This window comes from Chelonia mydas, chromosome 3, assembly GCF_015237465.2.
Source record: "Chelonia mydas isolate rCheMyd1 chromosome 3, rCheMyd1.pri.v2, whole genome shotgun sequence".
Classification (NCBI taxonomy): domain Eukaryota; kingdom Metazoa; phylum Chordata; order Testudines; family Cheloniidae; genus Chelonia; species Chelonia mydas.
This window is the reverse complement of record NC_057851.1, coordinates 169,005,057-169,031,086: the sequence shown is the minus strand read 5'-3', so window position 1 is coordinate 169,031,086 and position 26,030 is coordinate 169,005,057. Positions and strand designations below refer to the sequence as shown.

Below are 26,030 nucleotides of genomic sequence, written 5' to 3'. Positions count from 1 at the left end.
CCTGAATATTAAATATGGTGTATCTACAAAATGAGGCATATTTCAAATTATGTAAAATTCAAATGCACTTTTAATTTGAATAAAAACGGGAATGCATGTGTAAGTGTAAATGCTGAATCCATTTGAGAATTATTTGTATTATTTTTCCTTAGCAGGGGATTGCTCTCTCAGGGAGCTGGACAGAGAAAGGGTACAGATGGGATTTTAAATATAGGTGAGCAAATTCACTGATTTTCACTATTTGGGGGCAATTCCTAGACGCGTCTAAACAGATTCTAGCCCACTTTACGCCCTGACGTGTATGATAACAGAGCAGCAAAGTAAAGACCTTCTGATTGGAAGCCTTCCAGGTAACAAGGTACAGCTTAACAACGATGACCATAAATGATAAAGATAAACATTCTACACACTCTTTTTCTCTCTTTCTTTCTCGGTAGTATTTCAAGTGATCACACATCAGTTACTGTTGCTTAGCTATTCCTTCATTTAAAGCTTTTGGGCAACCTTCCCTAAAAATATCGATGGTAATAAACACGTTCCCAACAACTGTTTGTGCTGAAAGGAAGCTGAGTAAATACACATAGGATTTTCTGAAGGATATAAAAGATCTATAAATATATTTGCATTTCAGCTTTTTTTCAAAATCATCGGTAAAGTTCTTTGAATTAAATTCCAAACTATAGGGCATGGGCTTTTCTTTCTCCCCGTAAAACTTCCTTTTGGAATGCCTATAGTTTTCCCTAAAATTTCAGGAACTTCCCATTCAACTAGCCCGGACCTTCAAATAGAGGAAAAAATGCAGCCAAAACAAAGTCAAATCGGAAGTCAAAATTAGTTCTGATATGGTCAAGAAATTCCAGGCACGTTTCTCACTAATCCTAATAAGTTTCAAAATTGTATTTTCAAGTAAAAACAAGTTTAGAATTCACCTCTTGTTAATTCACGGTTGAATAATCTGCCGAGGGCTAAGCAAAACTTTAATGCAAAAGGTGATGCTGGAATACTGTTAGTCATGCAAATAAAGGCTTCTTTCAGCACATTACAATATACTTAGGATTCAAGGGGAGGAGCTGAAACCTGATTAGGGAGAGTAGTTTATAGTTTTTGTTTTCATTTAAAGCTACAAACAAACACTAAAACATCTTAAACGCTCTCTGGAGAAACCTGCTAATCCCAATAGATGGGCAAAGTGATCATTTAGGCTCAGAGTTTTTTGAAAAAATGAAAAAATGCTTGAGCCAGTGGTGTGAAAGCAGGATTGAAAGGACATCACTGTGTCTTGGAAACACATTCGGAGCAGTGGTTATATCAGCTCAAGGGGGCAAAGTTTGCCTATCCAAACGTGAAGTTTTCTTTTCCTTCCCCTTTACAGACACTGTCCATTTCACTAAGGCAGACTTTTAATGAAAAGTGATTTTATATTATTTTTAAAATTAATTTTAAATGGGCGACAAACACAGCACTTTACTTCAAAACACATAGAAAGTAAAACGAAAACCAGACAAAAAAGCCAAACCCGCCTCGCTGCTATATACACACGAGTAAATTCCAGATTCCACTGGCGTGCATTGCTAACCAGCCTGAGCGCTTCAGTAGATATAAACTTGAATAATTCATCGCGGCTCACCTAACCAAGCAAAGATTAAAAAATAATTTCTCCATTAGGACGTGGGGAGTAATATATAGATACAGATATATAATTTGCAATAGACAAAAACACCAACATCGCTGAATAGATAAGAAAATGGAATACTGTATTTGATTTAGAAAGTTTGTACATATAGATAAACACGCAGTGAAGGAAACAATAGTATAAGCGTCCTACGTGGAGTTTAAGAAGAGACCCCAAAGCGGCTATGAAATACTCAAAATAGCTTTTGCATAAGATAACTACAGTTGCACTCTAAGCTGTTTTCTATCGCTGAGGTCCCTTTTTAAAACCTAGCAGGTCAGATCGTGACAGCTAAGTTTGTGCAAGGAACACCGAGTCAAGGAAAATAGAAAGGAGAGGAGCGAAAGAGAGATGGAGACAGAGAGAGCGAGGAAAAAAAGAAAGAAAAGAGCAAATATCATATACAGGCATTTCTACACATATATTACAAACTGGGGGAATGACCGCATCATTAAGATATACATAATTCATATAAAATTTTGAAATAAAAATAAAAATCTGTTACAGTCATAACTATTCTTTTTCCCACATTTATAACCAGCACCCACACAGGCAGTGACAGAAGGGGAGAAAAAAAGGTGCTTACGAATAAAATGATTGTCTGCTGAACAAAAAAACAGAAGATTGCATCTTGGCTGGACCATCACTTGGACTTAAAAACAGAGAGAGAGAGAGAGAGAGAGAGGGAGAGAGAGAGAGAGAGGGAGAGAACCAACAAAAAGGCGATAAACATTTGTTATTTCCCTCTTCAAGGAGTTCCTTTTTATTTTTTTTTTAATTTTTATTGTTTTTATACAAATTCGATCGGAGTTTTTGTTTGTTTGTTTGTTTGTTTTTTGTTTTTGTTTCTTTACTATAGAGAATATTTTTCCCAGATACAAATTTAATCATCAGCATCATCATTATCATGCAAGTGGGTGAAATGCGTCCATGGAAAAGCGCAAAGGAGAAATCGTGCTTGTCCTAAAAAGAATGCAATTGTCACTTTTTTTTTAATATAATTATTATTATTCCCCCCGCTGCAGCATCAGTGTCAGTGACTGTCTGTTGAAGTTTTAGCTCCATCTCTTGGTGGCGGCGGTGGCTGTTGATGGTGTCGGTGGATTCTCTTTTTGTTTGTTTGTTTGCTATTGTTTATTTGTTTGCTTGGCGTTTCTCTTGCTGCGTGTGGGTCTGTGTGTCCTGATTCTGGGGCCCTTGGTCTGTTTGGTCTGGGTCGGGGAGAGGGTGCTCGGCTGGTTGGTTTGGATTGTTTGCCGGTATCATACATCACATTCCGAGTCGCTGGAGGTTACCGAAAGGATGGAGGTCCCCGTCTCGGCTCTTTCTGTCAAACTGGAGACGCTGGTGGTAGGACTGGCCGCCGTGGACGGAGACTCGGCCGAGTTGTGTGTAGGGCAGCCGGGCTCTGCCAGCGATCGCATGCCGCTCTGTCCTATGGCCTGGTGCTGGAGCCTGCATCGCACGGGGAGACAAAACAACGACACAGTCCTTCTGAGAGAGGAAGAGCGAGTCACAGGCGGCCGCAGGCAGCAGCTCCCCGCTTCCCCCAGCCCTTGCAAACACACCTCCCCAAACAAACAACTCACCAGACAAACAGCCTCCCTCCGCAACGGGCTCCAGCCGCGTCCCCCCGCTTCCCTCTCGGGCTCGGAGCCCCACGCTTGGTCACCTTCTCATCTCAGCCTGCCTGGCTTTTTCCTAGCGATCTGCAACCTACAGAGCGCTATCTGCCCGGGCACCGTGTACACACATACATATGCATGCCTGTGTACACAGGCCATCAAGGTTCAATGAGTGAAACCCCCCCCCCCCTCAGTCTTGTTTTGGTAAAGCTGTCGGCCGTGAACTGCATTGCCTCGGCTTCCTGTCACCGCAGCTGCAGACAGCCTCTTGCAAGTGTTTCAAAACAGATCGGAGAAAGCCCACTTCAGATATGATCGGCTGAAGCTCAGATATAAATAGAGAGGTCCCAACTTTAGAAAAGCATGGCGATGGGGAACTAATTTATTGCGCCTGAGATTTCGTTTAAAATCTCTCTCTTTGTCCCCCGCCCCCCCCCCCCCACCGCCACTAGTCCATTTTTCCACCAGACACCAGGGTACTGTGGGCCTAATCTAAGCTAAGACAATATGTGTGCGTTTATCAAACGCACAGTGGATATGGAAAGCTACAAAGAGTGCCCTGGAGTAGAAAAGAATTGTAGGTGAAACTGACCTATCTTGTCTGCTTATATCTAGATACAGAACATTTTTTAAACCGTGTAAAGAAATACACTGGTGCTCTGGAGAAGGGGTGAGGGAAGCAACATCTCCCAAGTGTTTAGCGACAAATCTAGAATGCATTTTTTTCTATCCCTCTAAAAGGGAGAACGCTTTAATTTAAAGTCTGCTTCCGTTTTGAAAAAACAAGCAACTAAACAAAAGACTCCAAACTGCTGTCCCTCGCAATGTCACCGCACGGGAAGGCATTTGATTTCACATAGACAAATAAATACAACCAAATACAAATCTTCAATTGCATCATCGTATTCTGACCATTCTCCTGCGCTTGGTTATTCGGTTCTAAATATAGAGGAAATCTAATTCAAGAATAAGGGGAAAGAAGCTAAAAGTCCTGAGCTGACCAGTCATTCACAACGCATAACAAACAACTCCCAGTGTTGATCAAAACGCACCCCTCAGTCACCTGATTCCCCCCCCCCCCCCGAGCATTTCTTCATTTCAATGCCCGCAAAGAGCAGAGAAATGCATATCGTTCTAAAATTTCCAGTCATTTTAAAATTGTTTAATTTTGGCGTGTTTGGTTATTTTCTCCCATTACAATTCCTGGTGTATTCTTTCCGCTGTCAACAGCGTTCAGTCAACAAAAGCATCCGTATGCAACTTCTGTTTATTTACAGTACTTAGCTGCTCTGCCTTCCAGTTGATGGAAATCAAATAGTGAAGCAGTTGCCCTTTGTATTTTTTTCAGGACTCGGAATCACCAGTACCAATAGTACAATTCAAAGGAATTGGGGGGAAGGGGGAAGGGGGAGACAATATAAAAAAGAACAGTAAGTTCTATTTACACACTTCCAGCCATAACTCTTTGTATTTTTTTTTTAAATCTGTCTGTAAAGCCGATTGAAAGGTCTATTTTAAATTTTAAAATAACGTATAAAAACTACGTTGAGACAAAACAGGAAATAGTTGAATTTAAGGTTGGCTTTAAGTGGACACTTTAAACACAAACACACACACACACAACACACACACTATACTATCCGCACACAAATAGCTAATCATCCCGTGTACACCTATAAATATAAAAGCGAAAGAAAATGCTTTTCAGTGCCTCCGTGCTTTCCCCTATTTTTCCTTCCGAGGCAAATTAGTTTGTTTGTTTTTTATAATTAATAAGAACAATAGGAGAGCAGCTGCCTTCTTTGCAGAAGCACACTTTGAGTTATGATGTTTGTTTAAACTGTTTAGTGTGTGTGTGTGTGTGTGTAGGGGGAGGGGGGAGATTCCACTAAAATGTGCCAACACAAGTGACATTTAAAAAAACACACACACACCACGCTCAGTACTGTGTGGCTCCCCGTCACTTTTACCAATCCACCAGGAAAGGAGAGAACCTTCGCTGCAATCTGGGGAGGCCGTTTGTCAACCGAATAACACACACACGGGTTTGGAAAGAAGGAAAGTCTTTTTTAAAAAGAATAGACTCTTAGACACCCCGGGCACGAGTGTGTGCGTGCGAATAAACTTTGCTCGGGCCAGCGGCGAAGGCTTCCTGGTGCTGGGCTTCATAACAACTCCTTTGCCGGCTGCAGCTTTGCAGCTGGAGCAAGCAGATTGGTATGCAGGACTCGGCTTGATTCTTTATGAATTATTATTCAGGATAAACAAACAAACTCCCCCGCCGCTGGGGCCCAAATACAGAACTCCGGGAGCACTACCAAGCCTAGAAATCAGCCCAGCCCTGCCTCTCGCTCTCCTCCCAGGGTGGGGGTGCCGTGTGCACTGACCTGTTTTTAGCAGCGGCTGCTCTGTCTCTTTGCCTTCGGTTTTTGAACCAGTTGCCTACTTGCGTGGGGGTGAGGCCGGTGGCCTGCGCCAGTTCCCTTTTCTTGCTGGGGTTGGGGTAGGGGTCTTGCAGGTACCACTCCCTGAGGAGGCTGCGAGTCCTCTCCTTGAAGCAGTGCGTCTTCTGCTCTCCATCCCAGATGGTCCTGGGCAGCGGGAACTTCTTTCTCACCCTGTATTTATCAACCGGCCCTAGCGGGCGACCCCTCAGCTTCTCGGCCTCCTGGTAATGCGCTTCGAGCCACATGGCCTGCAACTTGCCGTGGGACTCCTTGGTGAATTTGTGGTTCTCCAGGATGTGATAGAGGTCTCGGAAGTTGCCGGTGTGGAAGGCCACCACCGCCCGGGCTCTGAGGATCGACTCGTGCTTGTTGATGGCCTCGCATGCCCCTGGCGCCACGGGCAGCGACCAGAGGAACCTCCCCAGCCGCTCTATGTCTCCGGTCTCCTCCAGCGTCTCGCAGACGCTGGCCACTTGTTCCGGGGAGAAGTTGAGTGTGGGCAGCTGAAACATTGACAACTCTTCTTGGGGTGCCCTGGAGCTGCCTCCGCCGCCGGGGCTGCAGCCCGTGCTGCCGCTGCCGCTGCCGCCGCCGCCGCTGCTGGCGAGAAGTAAGGAGCGGTGATGCGGGTCGGTGGTGAAGTTTGGCAAGAAGAAATGGGTGGGATAAAGCTCTAAAGGGGACCTGAAAACCATGGGATGACCTGAGAGAGGGGGAAATAAATCAAGGAGAAAAGAAAGCAAGGCAGGCAGAAGGGAGAAAAGGACACACACACCCCGCACGCATCCACACACGCACACACACACACAGCCACATAGAGACACACACACACGCACGCACGCACGCACACACACACACACACACACACACCCCAACCCAGCACCGCCACCGAGTCAAGATTCAATGATTCAACAGCAATCGCCCTAATGACAACAGCCTCATAATATCTCCCCTAAATCCACAGTGAGTGCAGCATTGAAACATTTTGTTTCGCTTTTCTATTGGTCTTCTGAGTGTCGTTGTGGCGTTGCCATAGCACCCCCTGCCAATCACTGTCAGCCCTGCCAATCATTAGTGAGTACGTAAGAAAGGTTTTTACCACTTCGCGCAAAGGCACGGGGGGAAGGGAGGCAGGGTGGTTAGTGGAAAAGGATTTTTTTTTTTTTGTATCTTTTCAACTCTTAATCTCGGCACTTCCCCTTCTCTCCGTCTCTCCCCCTCCACACCCCTCCTAAATAAGGGATCAAATAATGCGAAAAGCAGTGTGCACATATTTGTTGAATGGGATGAGCAATTAGAGGGTGGAATATTATTGTGATCTTAACGAGCCTCGTTAAAGCTAAAGGAGATATGGGGGGAAAGTAAATGGGCCAGGCTGGGATACACGTTCGGATAAAGGGCTCCTAACTGAGACAATTTACACATGATTTGCACGTAGTTTCACTTCATTCTGCCTATCTGAACACTAATAGTGCCGAGGAAGAAAAGAAAGATGAGATCATTAGACCCATCCTCATGCCGGTGACCCTCCCAGAAGCGGCACACACAGTACGTTCTGGGTTTAGCTCTGGTTCCCTCAAGAATGTCTCCCCCGCCCTTCACTTAACAGGGTACCTGCTAAAATTCAAGTTTAACGGGCTCTGCAGAGTCCCCTGCAGGGATGCAGTGCTGCCAGGAGCATCCGTGCTCTCAACGGGCCCTGTCTGCGGGCTTTAACTTAGAGAAAAGCATTTCGAATAACTGGCATGTTCAACCCTCTTCTGCCTTTCTTTTCCCAGCTAAATGCCTCTCTTTCCTTTAATGCCTTCTCTTCCTCTGCTTTCTTCTCCTTCTCGCTTTTCTCTCTGGTTTTTCTTTCATTCCGTCTTTTCCCATATCCCTCTTTTTTACCCTCTCATTTGTTTCTTTCTTCTCAGCTAGCCTCTCGCGTACGTGCCAGCCGCCGTTTTAACATCTGTTTCCTCCTTTACATACCGTTTCTGCCCCAAACTTTGGGGAAAAGAAAGAAACAAGTTTGACGATTAAATTAAATGTGTTGATTTTTTAAAGTGTGGGCAAAGAAAGTCAACTTGCAGTTTTAGCTCCATATTATTCCAACGGCTAGCGAGGCTCCTGGATCTTGCTCCCTTGCATCTATATTTACTATTAGGTATGTTGCTTTTAAGAAGATTTAATCAGCATCTTGAGCTGGTAACTCTTTTGTTTAGTTTCTGTAGCTATGGAAGTGTGATTTACAGAGATTTGTACGGGTCATGGACGTCTTTCCAGACTTACTGTGTATATTTAGACAGGACTTTGCTTGGTGTTAAAAAGTGTATATTTTGAATAGGTTCACACACAGTAGCAAACAATACCGACATTGTAAAGGCATGTACAACGAGTATTGAAACGCAGCATCCAGACTTCAACTAATCTGCCCTCAATAAAGCTGAAATAATTATCCTAAGCCGCCTTTCTAGAAGAAAAATCATTGAGGAATTCAAAACTTTTTTAAAGATCTTTTCTGCATTCCGATGCAGATCTAGGGGTGAGGAATGGAGCCCAAACTACTTTCAGACATCAATGGAGGGAAGAGAGGGGGAAGAGATATTACAATTAAAATGTGAAAACATAGCGTGACTTGGCCTATCCGAAGGATAATAATAATGCTGCTATGGGTGGTAGAAGTTCTTTAGCTGGACTCCGAACTGGTGGTGATCCCTTTCACAGCGCACTCCTCATGAAATAATTCCAAGTGGCAGATGAATAGGTCCAGTTGGAAGAGCTGCTGGACTGGAAGAACCTCGCTGTATTACACATTCATCACATTTTCACTAAACTGGCATCGGTGTGCTATGTTATTCATAATGAAAATAACTGGCCCTCTTAATTTTTAGTGATCTGCTTACACACTTCTGTTAACATACTTGGGGGAAACTTTTTCCCCCTCTCCCTTCCCTTTCTGGCTCATATTTCCAGTGACACAGCTAAGGAGGCGACTCAGCCCCTCTACCAATCGACTTGAAAGTATGAATTGTACAACAATATGTTTAGCCAAAGATTTTAATACAGAAAAAAATCTTTTCTTTGTAATCCTTTCCTTTTATGTAAAGGATTACAAAAAAAAGGGGGGGGGGCGATTTCTGAGAGGGGTTTCTTAATATTTGATTCGATTTTCTTAAAGCTGAAAATTAAACTACCCCAAAACTTCATTTCAAGGATCATATCAAAAAGGCCCTTCTTGTTTTCTAGTCTTTCACACAATCATATTCTGTGCACATGCTTAGACGATGCTCCTGGTACTAGGATTCCCGCTGAACTTTGCAAAGCTACAAAAACTCACACCAGAATCTGCTTTAGCTTGTTTCAGGTATAATCCGAGACCAGCAAACTGCTTTTCTACTGAGAATTCTGTTTGCAAAAGATGTGTTCTGGAGTGAATCTCAAACCATGATCAGATTAAAAAAAACAAACCGGACGTGCCTCTTAGCTAATACGAAGGTCTTAACAGAGCTCTGCATGTCTTACAGCATAAGCGATATTTCAGCCCGTGAGCTATTGCACAGTTGGATCCAACATCCTAAAATGTTTGAGGATATTGAAGCAGCTAACTCATCAAAGCGAGTTACTATGGCACGATATACATTAGACAAATCTTGGGAATGGGACTCAGTGTTTTCCTACCGTAGCCGGTGATTCAGTTCTCCCCTAAGCCTGTTAGGGACACATTCTCATGTCCTTAAATGTACAAGCAGATAATTGTTGGCGCTCTATCTTTGTGTGAGGAGGCCAGGGTGTAAATGGCTTTTAATGACTGCAGCTGCTGGCTGAAAACTGTCAATGGAATTGGCTAATTCAGAGCCCCCGAATCTTGCGAGCTCTCTGCATATTGCCGCTGAATCCGGACGAGCTGAACTAGTGAGTTACTGTCGAGGGGAAGAGATACGAAGCCATGATCGCCAGCAGCAGGGAAAGCAAACAAGAGGACTGGGAAAGCAAACCCCTCTCGACTCGGAAAATCCTTTCCGGATCCTGTAAGTTTCTTATTCACACACTCAAGACCCGCAGGGAAGACTCTTGGTTTTCTTCTGACCCCCCCACCCCCAATTCCCTACTCACTTTGTGGCTTAGGCGTCCGTGGAAATGATAAGAGTGTTCTCCTTACTGATAGACATCTTTACAGTGCTGGGGAAAGCTTGGGAGCTAAACTCCATTTCAACTTAATCTTATTTTATCCCGCATGATTCATTGTTTTAGCTCATATAATGACATGTGGCTTTGCAGGGAAGAGCTGGAGAGAAATCTGGTTTCCTTTCTGATGCACCAAGAAATTAATGTCAAGTTGTGTGTGTCTCTGTTCAAGGCGCTGATGTTTCCAGCCTGCCCTGTTTCGGGGGGACCTTTTGTGGGAGAGAAAGGAGAGGTGGGCTCTTTACTTTACTGCTTGCTTTGATATGTAGCTCCCACTAGGTTCTGATTTTCTGCTGCCCAGTAAATGCCCCCCAAGCCTGACTCGAGAATGACTCATTCGGCACTCCGGAGTGTTTTGGTTCAAACAGGGGTTCGGTGCCCTATCTGTGTCTGGTCATCTTCTAGCTAGAAGGGAAGCTCTAAAATACAGTATCACGGGGCCGAGGCGGGTGAAATTAAGAGAGGGAGGGTGAGAATCAGGCAGGTAAAGGAGAACTGATCACATCCATCTACTTTTTATGAGGATTTAATTGAATTTTTGTCATTCGTAAGTGGCAAGTGCCGACAATATTGTACAGCCGCATTATTTGGAATTATCCTCCCTTTTTAAAGCCACGATTTCCCAAGATAAATGACCGCGTATTTGGTGTCTGTGTCAGGGCTGGCCCGTTCGGCTCCTGTAATTCAATCCTGTTGATGTAATGAGTGCGGTATATGCTGTGTAAAAATGTGGGCAAATCATTTTTAACGGTTTTGGTGGGTGTGAGAGGCAGGCCGGGTATTTTATTACTTGCCCGAAACAATACCAAAGCTACGAGATTAACCTCTCCCCTTCCTTTGGGTAAACACGTCCATTGGTGGAAAATATGAAATATTTATTTGGGAAGGGAATTAAGGAGTGAAATGTGTTGCCGTTCCAAAGTCCAGAGTTCTTTAAGCAGCAAACTTTTTCGATTAGGCGCTTAGCTCAAAAGTGAGCGTCCGTGCAGTATGTCTCCTAACGACAAACTCACATTCCTCCTTTTGAAAGTGTCTGGTTAGCAGCATAAGCATACATACATCATCTGGCTTCTGTATTAAATACAACTCTTAATGATGCAGCATTATCATCAAGGGACACTTGATTGATTGATCTAGGTATGATATATGTGCTGTACATCTAAATTAAATATTAAGTGAAATACTTAGCTCTAATTAGAAAATGTAACCTAGCAATGAGAAGTAGTAGAAATAAATTACAGAGGGAGAAAAAAGCCCTCCAGCCTGTAAAATGTTACACTGATGAAAGTAGCATGTTTAACAGTCATGTGTACAGATGCTGACATATTAACAACAACCAGCAGCACTGAAATGATTGACATGTCATTAAGCCATCAGGCGGATTTTAATAATTCTGTCAAAACCAGAACATTTTAGTCAAGTTTTTTCTTTCTTTCTTATTTTTCAGAACAGTAACCCCAGGAAAACATAATTAGGTTGGGGGAGGGGGGAAGGAGATAGGAAACCATTAAGGGTTTACCAAAAACAAACAAACAAACAAACAAACAAAAAACACCATAAAAACCCAATCCTCTCCCGGAGATAAGGTTTTTGAAGAGAGCTGGGTTTCTTCTTATGCGGTTGTGCCTTCAAAAGGTAAACAACGACACAGTTGCCTCAACTTTCCCCTTTAATAAAAAGTTCCTGGTGTGACAGAAAATCTGAATATTTTATCAATCTCTTTTAGTGACCCTCATTAGGTGGGCATCCTGCAAAGGCCCTGGCGTTATAAGAAAGCTGCCCAATCAGAGCATTTGCACGCCTTGTTAGCGATGGTTAATGAAGCTTCCCTATACACTGAAAGAAAGGCCCCCTCAATGTAGATTTACCTTATGTCAACTCGTTACTTCTAATGAATCGCATCAAAATTCTTCTTTGAATGGGACTGAAGCACATAGAACCTGCAGCCCCCTGGATTCCGCCCCCCCCCCACCCCTTTCTCTTTCTTAAAGAAGAGTTTACACATGCCAGACAGCAGAGCTTCTGAGAGCTAGATGACAACGTGCATTTATTGGAATGGAAAAATATCTACTCGCCAATGTAATATCAAAGCAAAGTCCCCAGGGCACCATGGATGTGGCCCCTTTAAACTAGTGCAATCAAACATTCCTTAAGAAAACATTTATTGAAATGATTCGGACACACTCTTCCTTCGCCTTCTGAAGTGCACACACACTGCAGAATGAGGTGTATCAAATTATGGACGCTTCGCTGCTGTCAGGTATACATTTGCTCTTTGCCTGTGATTTGGGGCCCCTGCGCCCTTCCTCCCTCTGGACTAGCACTTTAAAATCAATTAGTATGTTCAATTCTTGAGGTAAATTATTCAAACAAATGTTTGGAAGACCCCAAGGGAGAATTTGGCCATGACAAAAGGTTTGATTAGCTTTATTTTCCCCAAAAGCAACAAAGGCACAGGGCTGGGAGAACAATCCACTACATCAGGGCCTGGCCAATTAAATGAAAGTCATTAGCTTCTTCCTGAAAATCCTACCTTTAAAATGAAATGGGGAGGAAGAGAATCGGGTGTTTTGTGATATTTGTAGCACCAGGACTTTTTTAAAACCTTTACCCACTAGAAATTTTTGCTCGATCTGAACAACAGAAAACCCATCATACAAATTATGACATTCACTCATTCTAATCCATTATCTGCCCGCCACACTGTCTATATATTGATTCCCATATGCTTTCCATAGCTCTCAGTGACTGAGCAAAGCTACAACAGTGTAAGACGCTGCTTGAACTATACCTAACAATTGCAAGACTGTGCCTGTTGTAAACATGAAGTGTTCCCAGCTTTACCATTCAGCTGTGAACAAACAAAAAAGTAAATAAATTGGGCTAATTGTAACTCTAAAAAATGAGCTTGCAATCTGCGAAAAAACATAGATTCTCGAGAAAGATCTATTTGGAGCCCTTTCCCTTTTGTCCCCCTACTTATGTACTTCTAGCAGATTTCAAGATCCTCACCGAACTCAGCATAGATCTACAAGGAAAGATCCTTCTTCTCTCTTGTCCTAACTTTCACAACCTCTGCAAACTGTGGTGAGCAGAGCTAGCGAGCATTAGCTCACCAGTTTGTGGCCCGGTGCCTGCAGGAGGCTTTCTTTCCAGGAAGAGCCTGCCGGACCCAGGCTGTTGACGAGGGACGAGCTAAAAATGTTGTTTCTTAACTCTGCACCCCAGAAGACAAGAGTTCGAACTTTTTCGAGGATCCTCGGGAAGGTAAGGTATATATGGAACAAGATCACCCTCTGATGGTCTCATCCATAATATAATGTGCATGTGTGTGTATGTGTGGTATCACTTCAACTGAAAATGACTGAAGAAGAGAGAGAAGAAATAGGGACATCAACAGCATTAACCTGATTTTTAAAAATTGCTCTTAAAGGAATGCAATAGAAACAACGTGTCAGAAACCAGAAGACAGGTGGCTCTGAGCCCCAAGAGAGCACCTTGGCTTGTCCCTTTCCTTTTTAACTTTTCTGTCCTGAACACTGCTCCACCTTGCCAACCAATGGGTCATAGGCATCTACATGGTTAAATAAAGTATTCTCCCAGCGGGCCCCCCCCCCCCCAAAAAAGGAGAGAAGCCAGAGGATATGCAGGAGATAAACCTAATTCCTTTTATATACAACCCGGAAATAATCCATTCCGAGTTTGGACTGGGTTGGTGTGGTCCATAATAATGGCTTAATTTTTTAGATTTCATTTGCTTTAATTAAGACTGCCTTTAAACTCGAAATAAATAAACGACCTACTGGCCTGGTAAGACCTTCTCAAGCTAATATGTGAAACTTTAAATAACAGCAGGTACAAATTTGCCCTCCTTAAGGCTATAAATGATACAGAAATTCAAGAGCCTAAGAAGTTGGCCTTTGTACAGTAACTCGAATAGGGAAACTGCACTATACATAACCAATGATTTATCTTTTTTACTAAAAGTGTCAAATTCTCCTTAATGATGGCATAGGTGAAGTTGTTTCAAACTGGCCAAAACAGGCATTATTCTTTATCATGTAAATTATATCCACTTGACCCCAAGTTAGTGGAAATGCTTATTGGTGGATCACACTGAAACTTATTTAAACCACAGAATAAAACAAATATTTGGCAAACTCCGAGGCAGCAAATTAAGATAAATAGAATTCTTCAGTTAAAAAGTGGAAGGTTTTAGGAACGTTAACTAAAATCTTTGATCATTGTGACAAACTTTAAGAATCAGGAATTTTAAAAAATATTAAACATGCTTTCTAGATGTCACAAGAAATTAGTGTATGTAATCTCCCAGCACAAGAATAAAAGAACAAAAAACGTATGAACCATAGGAGTGTTAGATACATAAAAGACCTCCAAGTAACAATTACTCTGATACATATTTTAAAATAGTAAAAGAAATGAAAAGATATTTAACACTCGTGTACAACAAAAATGAAGGTTTGATAAAGAAGATGCCTCTTGCAGTTGCTATTTGACTGGATAAATATACTTTTGGCATGGAGTGACATGATGGTATTTTGACACAGAATGAAAGACTTACTGGAGATATAAAGACATAGATACAGATAAATACAGATATATACACTCATTCATAAATTAGTGGGTACATGTGGTATGAAATCAGAGAGTCAATGGCGTACAAATGCAGGAAAATACACCATGGGTACAACGCTGATCTGAGGTAAGTTTAATTTTTAACTGCTAGAGATTATTGGAAATCAAATAAAAATTCGACCTGCATTGACCCATTAGAGGATTTAGCAGTGAGGAGTGAGAGATTTTCCAGGGCTTTTGTCACTAATGTTTCAATGCTCTGCGCTAACTTTAAGAAAGTGTCAGTAGAATAACAAATTGAGGGCATGAAAGGCCATAGAGAGAAAGCAAGCAAGGATGCTCTTGACTTCTTAGCAGTCGCTTAGAAAGGAACTCGAGCTTAATATGAGGACTCAATCAGTGGATAGCACAAAGCTGGGAAAAGGGGAAGAGAAAAGTTGGACTCAGCACGTGCAGTTTGGTCAAGTCGCTTGATTAAGCAGTGAATAAAAAACTCCAAGGCTCAGAGCCTTTCAGTGCAAAATCACCTTCTGCCTTCAACTTTTCTAAACCGACATGAAGCCGCCACTGACAAAAACTGTATTCAAGCAAGAAACCTGGGGACTTGGGAGTGGCAGGGCAAGTCTTTAAAAAGAAATGTGTATTTCATTGAAGGAATAGGTGTTCTAATATCACACACACACACACACACGTGTGTGTGTGTACAAGGATGGATGTACACGTGTGTGTGTATGTGTGTGGTTTGTATGTCTTATAAATTATGCTATATTTATGTAGCTATATCGATATATTTTCGGGTATGTATAAAAATCTATATATCTATGCATCCATACGTACACTTGTTATATACACACACACACAGATCCATATACTATGTGTATGATAGATAGATAGATATGGTATAATTTAGCCATTTAATAGACCTAGAGAAGTAGATTTTCTTAGAAGATTCTGTTATCAGACTCACTCCTTCCTTAAGAAACAGCTGGTTTTAAAGCCAAGCTGTAAAGATTTTTAACAGCTTAGCGAATATCACAGATAAGAAAAATCTGGAAGATGCTACTAGGACATCAGATTTGAATGGGCTTCTTCACTGGTGAAGGGAAACTTCATTCTGTTCCCTGTACGTATAATGATGTAGACAGACTTCGATATATACTCTATTTAATCTTTCTGTGTGACAGAGCTGTTTAAGTGTATACCATGCCTACATTCTTTGTATCCAGACCAAAAGGATGCATTGTTGAAAGAAAACTATTCAAAATCTTTCATCTGATAGAAACGATCCAGCAACTGTGAGGCAGCTACAGTACAATGCTGCTGTCTACATAATAGTATCTGATAAAAATACAGCGTGTCAGTGCAACAAAAAGTTAAAAGTCTTAAACGTTTCCATCTTATATATTGTCTGCAGTCAATAACATTGCAACCCTGCCTGTCCCCCCACCATTATCTGGTATATAGCACTTTAAAATCGAGGACATTGAGTTTGAAATCCCGGGTTCTAGGCACAGAGAGAGAGAGAGGGGAGCAATAGCTTTCTTACCTGCTGCAAGGTAAGGTAAGCGAGGGCTATTAAAGGTGTAATGACCATAGGGTAAATATTCCTTAGGAAGAGGAGATTCCTCTTCTAAGACCTTGTTTATTTTATTTGGAATGTAGTATCATGTAGCCTAATCTATTACCAAGACCAGAGAGTTAGAGGGAGATTATATCTACCTAATATTTTCTTTTTTTTTCAGACACTTTCTTCAGTGGGATCAAAAAAAAATTAATCATATGCACGTTATTCTCCTTTGCTGCAAGAGAAGAGTGCTAATTGCCAAACCCCAAAATGTGAAGCAGAGAACATTTGACTAATGTGGTTAGCAGCCCTGCTTTGGGTAGAAGCATTTAGCTAGCTGAGGGGGAGGGTGTTTTGCTGCTCAGTCAATCCAGGGAGACGGAGTTTTCCTCCTAAACTACTCTCCCCGAAGAACAGTAGCTCTTTTCCCTAGAGCAGCCACGAGCAGCTGAGGATGGCGCTCATGAGTCTTAATAGGGTCACAAAGGAGGTTTTAGTCTTTTTAATTTCCAGCCACAAGAACCAACGCAGAATTCTTGTTTTGTCTCATATACATAAATAAATGCAACAATTAAAAACAATGGCACATCTGGCTTGTGAGATCTGCCCCAGTGTTTCTGTCCCGTTTATTTTTATCAGTAGGATGGCTGCTTGGTTATGAAATTTCCTTTTGGGCTGGGTTACACCCTGACAGCCAAGCGTGCGTAGGGCGCACCAAGCTACCTCCTAGCCCCCCTGACACGCAAATGCATAGCCCTGAAGATCTGAGGCAGGAAACGGACAAATTGCCTGATGTGACCTTCAGGGAGTACTTTTCAACTGCTAAACATCAAGAAAGTGCTTCTCTCCCTTGCAGGCGCCATATTAAGGCAGGGAGCTGCTGAGCTGGGGAGGGGTCGGGGGGAGACGGGGGGGAGGGAAGGCAGTTGGACAGTTGATCTAGTTTTACACAGTTGTTAATTCAGACTGGGCGAACTCTGGACGGCTGCACGGGAACAGCAGGGCTTTCTGAGCTCTCTTTCCACCCGAGAGGATGGGCTTTATAATAGTCATCTCTGCCCGGGGACCCCACATTGCAAAACAGCCCTACCGCTCTTTTTTAAAAAATGCCTTAAAGCACACCCTGAAACTGGAAGCCCTGAGATAGCATGTCCTCGTGTGAGACAACGTCTGGCTCTGCAGGATTAGCCTCTCTTTTTTTATTAATCACTTTTCAGAAATTCTAACCGATCCTCACTCAGGCAGTAGTCCAAAGTCATTCATAAAACAACTACTGTGCTAATTAAACCGATCAACCCCCCCCCCCCCACACACACACACCCTATCCCGATTTTGCTAAAATCTTTGCCTTGTTGAGACAGACACGATGAGGCTGGGTCCTTATTTTAAGGAAAAAGGAACTCCCCCCCCCCACATGCCGATGAAGTTTCCAAAACTTGTAAAATTATTTCCGAAATGTATGTGGAGTTGCTTTGTGAAGCATTCTTCACCCTCCTAGTTTTTAAAACGACTATAGCATTACGCCTAATACTTAACCGAGACTTATAACCCAGAAAAATAAGTTCTACTGATATCCGTTAGCGGGTAAATTAACACAACGTACAATCATAAGTCCTGCAAATGCCATTTAGAATCTATACACTCCATATCTGAAAACTGGAGGCAATTCTAGGAATCAAATACACTCTAAATAATTCATAACAAAGCACCCACGCCCATTTCTCTCTCTCTCACACACACACACACACGTTCATTGTATGCTTTCCCATAGTTTTGTCCTTTTTCCAGACTGCAGTTACTGAAGGTCAGATGAAGAGGTCACGGCTCTGCATCCCCTATAAATAGATTTTGATATTTAGACAGCTATTGCTACTCAATATTAACTTACAGGATAATGGCGAGAGATACCGCATGCACTGAACCTGTTATTCACGAGTGAGCAGCATCTGTCGAATACAATTCTCGTCTTTTGCCCTGTTTGGACATAGCGCAATCAATAGGGAGAAGGAAGTCTGGAAGCTGGGGGGAGGGTGGGAGCACTGTGCAGAAACAGAGATGCAGGTACAATACTGAAGTACACAGGGGCTGATGAGCGCTTTAGCTTAGCCCAGCGGTCAGGTACAGGCCGGTGACACGTGGTTAAACAGATGGGGGTAATTGAAAGTTTCCAGGCAGACTTGGAGTGGACTTTTAAAAGCGTAGGACGGTCTCGCGTGAGAAGATGGCAAAAACTTTGTCTAATTTAATGTGAACACACAGACACACCCGACCTCCCCTTATTACTTTAACGTGCGTTGATTCAAAACATATAAAGAAGCAGAGATTCAGAGTTCACCGTTTAACCCATTTATTAGTACAGACGATTCAAAGAAAGGGAAGGTCTTCAGCTGTAGGTAGTATCTTGAGGATCAAAAACAGGTGGGACTGAGCTTTCTGTATTCCGTTTTACCAAAATGCCCCGTTACCTCTAAATGCCTGCCTTGTTTCTTTTTTCGCAGGACGGCCTCTATTTTTATTTGGTGATTAAAATGAAATGAACTCCCTGTAACTTCCGTTGTGCGGAACAAAATCCAAAAACAAACACACAAGCCAAGCTCAGGAACAACCTCTGGCTGCCGTTAGCGAAGGTGGCGCATTTTTGCAAGGCTGTATTGTTATTATTTTTACTCATTCTATAAAGATGTCAACTACATTTCATTTGATAACCAGGATTTGAAGCTGTGCAGCAATATTTGGGTGTGGTTTGTTTATGCAGAGGTCTGTGGGGACAAGAGCGTGTCTGAGTGTCACATTCGCAAAACCCTCTATGGAATGTGAATCTGAGGTTTAGCTTGAGAACCGCATTCTTCTCCTAATGTACAGTTTTGCTATTTAAAACATGATTTCTAAGCCTTTTACAAAGCAAGTCCCTATTTTACTGGCAAGATTGCAGCTCTCAGGCTAGCTTTAATTAAGTTCCTTTGTGGGAGAAAAAATGCACGTCTTTCTATATTTACATCGTATTTATCTGGAAATGTGATGCAGGTTCCAGTTTCTTTCTGTATGTGAACTTTATCAGATAAAAACTATGGAGGGCAGTGAAGACTTGCATTTAATAAACAGTTTCTGAAAAGAGAGTTGGAAAGACTTTTTTTTATCCCTGCATTCGTTTGACTCAATCTTTAATGGGTACGAGCAACATCTGGTTGTTTAGGGAAAGTTGTTATTTAAGAAAAGGGATTATCGCCAGGAAATAGGCACAAAAGAACAAGTTTTAGTAGATTCAGACTCCATACAGCCAGGGTTTTTTTCCGGACATACTTTCCCAAAGAGTATAGAGGACCAGATCACTTACCTTTCTGATCGGGGACTTGTGCATTTCATTCCCAGAATAAAATCAAGCCACATCAAACTACACGAATCCTCCTTATTAACTGTACCTGTATTCACTTCTGCCAGGCTGGTTTGCTAAATGTGCTTTAATGGGTTGTATTTGTTGGGGAGGGGGGCCCGGACTGGAAAGAGGCGGCAAACGCAGTGGAATTCTTGTGAACATTAAAGTCGGTAAGTGTATTACTGCCAGGACAAAGAGAACGAGGAGACTCTTAGAGACTAACAAATTTATCTGAGCATAGGCTTTCCTGGGCTAAAACCCACTTCATGGGATGCATGCAGCGGAAAATACAGTAGGAAGATATATATATATACACACATAAGATATATATATATACACACAGAGCTGCAGGCAGCATCCGATGAAGTGGGTTTTAGCCCAGGAAAGCTTATGCTCAAATAAATTTGTTAGTCTCTAAGGTGCCACAAATACTCCTCCTTCTTTTTGCTGATACAGACTAGCACGGCTGCCACTCTGAAACTTCCAGGACAGTCATGCAGACAGTTCTATGGCGCGTTGTTTGTTACTGCGCGCACATAGTTATGATCTTCAGCTTTCAGAGACGAAAAGTAGAAGCAATTCTGTAAACAACTGGGGAACAAATTGACGAGTGCAACTTTTTCAGCCTTCCTCGCCAGACTGTAAAGGGGCAGCAGCCTTCCCACCGGTTATACGTTATTTCATCTGCCAGCCACCCTTCCTCCGAAGCTTGACGCAAGGTCTGAAAGGGCGGCGTGCTCGGTGCAGCGCTCTCTCTAAAAATATCGTCTTGGATTAAATGGCTCTGAGCACACAGCTCCCCAAGAGCAGTTTGGGATCAAGGAGCGCAATTGTGCCTAAAGGATGCAACGATGCAGTAATAACCCGCCCTCGCCACTTCTCCTGTGTACAGCAGAATACCACACAATGACAGCGTGCAAATAGTCGCTTCGCTCAGTGTTGTCTTAGGCTGGTAACAATCGGGAGACGCCCTTGAAACGAGTGCCAGGGCCACAAGGAAAGAATTTCACCCTTTGAGGGGCTTTTGTGGGGGGCGAATATTATATATCTCCTGTTCGTAAATCAAACAGGAGAGTTTGCGAGGCGCAGTCCCATATACCTTTAACTACAGTGATTACTAAATTAATAGCAGGCACTAAGACAGATGTCAAAACGTCTTGAAAATGTTTATCTGTGAATAATTGAGAAGGTGGTAGGACGTATTATCTGATCATAGAATGAAATATGTATGAGGAACAGCTGTTCGCAATAGTCACTTCCCGTCGTTTCATTAGTTTAGAGTCCTCCTCATTTAAACAAGCGCTTTAATGAAGTTGGTCATTTACTTATGTCCACTTTTATTCGTCATCAGAGATTGATGACATTCGTGCCCCCACGAAAATATACACGAAGGAGCAAAATGCTTTCCACTGACTCAGCTCTATCTTTCTTCTGCCTGGATCGGAGTTCTGGGGCATTTGACTCCTGCACTTGCCACTAGATGATTTGGCCCTAGAGACAGACGCACCTATTGGATTCGTGCGTGGGTGTATCTATAGATTCGAATCCAATACGAATCCAAACGGCTCGATCAAGATCAAGCTGCTCAGGATTCCCTGAGAGGACGGATCTGAGATGCTCACCTAAGAACCACCAGCTAATAGTCATTTATTAAGATTTCGGGCTGAACAGCAGCAGACTCCTGAACTGCTTATTGTTGACATAAACTTCCAGACGTTAAGCGTCTGCTGTTGCACATCATGGTTAATGTGTAGTACCAGATGTTGCTTTGCAACCTATTGTCTGGAGACACTGTTTAGTTCAGGTTAAAATATCTTGACTCGCACTGCTCAGTTGGCTATTGTGTGAGCATTAGTGAAGTGTCATGAAAAGGTAATGGGAAGTCCTGGGAGGTTAGCGCTCTGAGTGTGTCCAGGAGGTCCTTGGTTCATGGTGGGGTTACAATGACTATTGACGGCTTTTGTTTTCTCTCTTCAGAGAACCCTTTTCCTTCCTCTAAAAGGATGTGCCCCGTTTTCTTTCCCTTAGTAGCTTTCTCCACCTATGTCATTAGACGGACCGATGTTTGTTTTTCTAGTTCCCCTAAATCGCCCCAAAGAGGAAAACAAATCGCTTTGTTGCGTCACCACCACCCGCAAGGCCCAGGGCTGGCTGGGGTGGGGGGGTGTTTCTAATTTTGGTCAGGGATTGTTTGCCGAGGAAGGGGGGAAACTAGGCTCTCAAGTTCATCTCAAACTGGCTGAGCCCGAGCTCCGAAGAGAAAATACACCAGGGCTCCAAAAGGTCACGGCCAAACCACCCCGGCCCTCGCCTCCCCTCTCTGACCTCTTCACCATCTTCTCTGTCTTTAGGCTTTTCTCCTCCGGCTCAGCCGCCCCCGTGGAAGAAAGGGCAGACAGGGAGCGGAGCGGCACGGCCCCCCGGGACGAGCAGTAACACCGGGCTCCAAACAGGAAGGCGAGATACTTGCTAACAAACTTCGATCCTGCTCTTTTCCTGACCAGAACCGGTTCGTTTTTATTCCTTTCGTGGCTTGCACCCCCGAGCCTTGCCAGCTGCAGTGGCGGAGGTATGCGAAGACTTATGCTCCGGGGTGGGGTGGGGGCTGAGCTGTGGACATAAATCGGATCCCCCCCCCCAAATACCTCGGGTACGTTGCTGTTGTACATCTATATGGAGGTAACTATTTATAAATGGGAGCGTGCAATTAGTTACAAAGACTTTAATACTTTGCATTTGTTTCACTAAATTGAGGGCACAATACAGCGATTGAGCCGCAGCCTGTCGGACTGGGATCTGGGTGTTGGTGGGGAAGGCTTGTCGATGACCTTTAGAGTAGCCAAAGTTATCTAATATTTCGATTTCTCTTTTACACTCTTTCCTTCAGGCTGGTGTTTCTCCCACTCTCACAGGAGACAAAATAAATCGGAGTCAGTTTCACGGTCCCTGAGATTCATCTACTCCAGATTTACACCGGTGTAGCCTCATTGACTTCAGCGATATCGCAGTATTACTGCCAGTCGACTCGGGCCAATAGCTCTGGGACTAGTTCCGTTGAGCATTATATGACTCTATTTTCTGTCACGGTAGCTCAACGCCACATCATGGGAGCATATTTCCTCATCAGCTAGATAATTCACCAATAGTGGAGACTGTGAAAACATCTTTCCGCGGTAGCACATTTATACATCGAGAGAAACCATGTTTCCCCTTCCCTCTCTGAAGTTTGCAAAGTCACTACAGGATGCAGTTAGCATGTTTAACTATGCGTCCCCATAAACGCCCAAGTGATAAAAAAGCCACATTTTGTTTTTCAGCCTTGAGAGTGCAGCTTTTGTAGACCAATGCACTCCATAAAGTAGATGTATTTGTGTTATTACTAACATTTTTTCCTTGTGCATAATCCCTTATGCCTTTTATTATAATCCTACATATTACAGTTAATCTGTAATGATACTGCTTCAGAGGGACCTGTTGCACACAGTGATGGTAATTTGTAACCTTGGTAACAGTTTTAAATAAAGATTATAACAGTGATGTCAACTGTATTTATTCACCATACAGTAGGAGGGGTCTAAGGATTACTACTATTGAGGACCGAGTTTAAGAAGCAGTCGAGAGATTCTATGCTATTATAATTTGATGTATCACTTTTTAGTTTGTCTTGAGAAAACACAATCATTGTTTTACAGAGTGAAAAGATTTGCAAACCGCTGAGAACTCTGTAAACTTTAATTTTCTGAATGAGAGATGTATTATTATGAATTAGGTTTATCAGGGGCCAAGTACCCTTAGGTAGAACATTTTACTCTGCCAGAGAAATATTCCAGAATAAGTACTACTTAGAGACCCTGATGAATAATGCTAACAGGGAATCTACCATTAGCTTTCTGCATGAGCTTTCTCCCCTATTAAAGCTAACAATAAATTGATCACTAGCTGAAAGCAAAATTAAATGTAATTGCTTTTATTTATCTATTGCTTTTATATCATTAAAATATTTTTAGTTACATTTTATAAAATAGCATTCACTTTGATTATTACCTGCCACATCTGTTGATCCACTTCGTGTATATGCAGTACCACAACATTAACAATTAAGAAAAAAGCATATTTTATATATTGTATCTGTCAAGATATATTACAGTTCCCATTAACAAAAATACATTATTCTTGTTGAAGAAGCTATGAAGCATATCTTTCATGAACACTTTATTAGTAATCATAGTTGTCAAAAATTAGATATGCACAGATTGCAGATGCAAAGGAAATATTAGATGCAAAATGAAATATACCATAGAATTGAGGCATAACTATTTTTCCTCTTTAAAATAAAAATTTTACAGAGTGAAAAACTGAGCTATTAAGCTTACTTAAAAGATGGCTTTGTTGGTTTAATTATACTGTAGTTATTTTATAAATATGTTTCAAAGGAAGCTTGCCATATTGAATGTCAATGAGGCCTTAAAGAAAAGACTTACAAAAGCTAATGCATACCAAATACCAAATTTTAGTCATTAGCATTCCTATTTATTACAAACTAAAGGAACCTATTAGCAGACAAGAATGTCTGTTTAGCTAGCATTACAATGTTTGGCCATTAAAATAAAAAAGGGCAAAGTATGATTTTTTTCCATCTGGAACTATATGTTCCTTTTTACCTAGAAGGCCCCATGTACCAAAAAAATATTTAGAGAGGAAACTATGATTCTTCATTATTGTGGGGCAATACAGATCCAAATCCTGCAGTCTTTACCGAGAGAAAACTTCCATGTCTCCAAATGGAGATGATTTTGATTGAGTAAGAACTGCAGATTTTTGTCCCACATGTTAACAGTGAAGTTTTAATGATCTTCAGTTAGAATATAACATGGCTTTGTAAATCAAGTTTTGACTATGGAAGGCCTGCAGGCTCAAGCCCTTGGGATTTAGGGCCTGATCAAAAGTCCCTTAAATCAGTGGGACTTTTTCTGGTGACTTCAGTAGACATTGGATCAGGCCCACAATATGCAGAGTGGCCTACCTGCTTAGGGTAGGAGAAATAGGAACTGGAACCTGAATTAGCTGATGCAGGCTTCTAAGCAGCATTTTCTTTTCTGTGCCTGTCACAAAACAAGCACATTTATTAAAAGTGTTGGTCTGTTCTGGGAACTGGGTCAATACATTTTCAGTCTGGCAATGAATATTTCTTAAAACCTTTGAAGAAGCTATACTATTCCCTCTGTTGATGCACATCCAAAAGATGAATGTGTGTAGCGTGCTGCTTCTTTAAAAAAAGTTATGCATGAAGAGAGAGACTTTTTGTGCACAAAAAGAGGTAAGTTTTATTGTGTTTTTACTGAACACATGCTTTTGATGCTGACCATTCCAGTTATAAAAAATTTCTTTAGATCAGGCACCTGATGACAAGGCAACAAATTAATATCCACTTTTTTCCTTTGTTGCAATGTATATTTGCTATGTCCTTCGGTCTTATTATAATTGGTTAAGATCGTGGTATCTCTTTTAATTTGATAGTGAAATTCTGAACGAAAGCAGAGAAGTTTCACAATTGCTACAGAATGACAACATTATTAATGTCGCCTAATGTCTATTTTGTTTCAGAAACAACTTCTGTTCCCAAAAGAAACCGTAAAAAAAAAAAAAGTAGGGAGTCATAGCCCCCAATCCAGTAAAGTTCACAAAGTGATGCCCGAATCGCAAAATTTGAGTTTCTACTTTTCATTGGTCATTTATAGATCTAACTTTTAAAGTGTAAGACAAGGTTTAATTTGACTAATAAAGCTCACCCTTGATTTTGATTTCGCAAGAACAGGGTGAAGAAACTTGCAATGAAGTCTTGTTTTCCATGAAACAAAATCACTGTATAAGTACTGTAAATATACGACACCAAAGAATGAAGGTTTCCCCCTCAATCCATCTGCAAGATCTGTAAGTATAGCAAATTTACTTTACACATATTTAACTCCTAAATTCTTATGATGTCATTATAAAATAGGTTATTTATACATTCACAAGAACATAGGGAGAGAAGTTTAATTGAAGTATTTCCATTATCACCTTTGAGAGCCTCAGTATGTATGAGATACATTCAACAAAGAAGGCCTTGTATGACCCTATGCATGCATGCTATATGTCCCTGTATTTCATTGATGAAAACGGAATTGGCCTTAATTTCTGTGGGCAGGGATATTTAGGGGCTTATCTCAAAATGATCTAGTCTCCTCATGACTGCTAAGATAACTTGGAATGAAGGAGAATTTTAGGAGGAAAACAATGTTGAAAAATTCATTATAAAAGCAATCAGACTTTTTGAAATTTTAAGAACTCTCTTATTTCCATGGAGGTATTTTCTGAGTCAAAGATCTTCACTTCCATTTATTATCATGAAAGGCAGACCTTCAAGAAGCTGCAGACAATCCAAATTAATAATAAATCTGAAGGAATCTTGATGTCTTCTCTCAAGAATTGTAATTTTCACAATGAGCATTTTTCCAGGTCATCATGTCTATAAAACAAATGGAGCTGATCCATTGATCTACAAATCAGATGCTCCTGGGAAGATAGGAGATATCTGGAGGGT

At 41.9% G+C, this 26,030-nt stretch overlaps 1 protein-coding gene and 1 long non-coding RNA gene across 2 annotated transcripts; one reads left to right on the top strand and one right to left on the bottom strand.

The window, feature by feature from the left end:
- Window positions 1–1,733: 1,733 nt before the first annotated feature.
- Window positions 1,734–6,713, bottom strand: SIX3 (SIX homeobox 3). Its single transcript, XM_007060581.3, has 2 exons — window positions 5,685–6,713; window positions 1,734–3,127 (listed from the first exon to the last, which is right to left on the bottom strand). The coding sequence occupies exons 1-2, from the start codon at window positions 6,437–6,439 to the stop codon at window positions 2,935–2,937; spliced, it is 948 nt and encodes a 315-aa protein (XP_007060643.1). The 5' UTR covers window positions 6,440–6,713; the 3' UTR covers window positions 1,734–2,934.
- A 2,797-nt stretch (window positions 6,714–9,510) lies between these two features.
- On the top strand, window positions 9,511–22,909 carry LOC122464853. The gene is made up of 3 exons (XR_006289248.1): window positions 9,511–9,757; window positions 21,799–22,016; window positions 22,335–22,909. It is a non-coding gene; the product is annotated as an uncharacterized LOC122464853 (long non-coding RNA).
- Window positions 22,910–26,030: the final 3,121 nt, after the last annotated feature.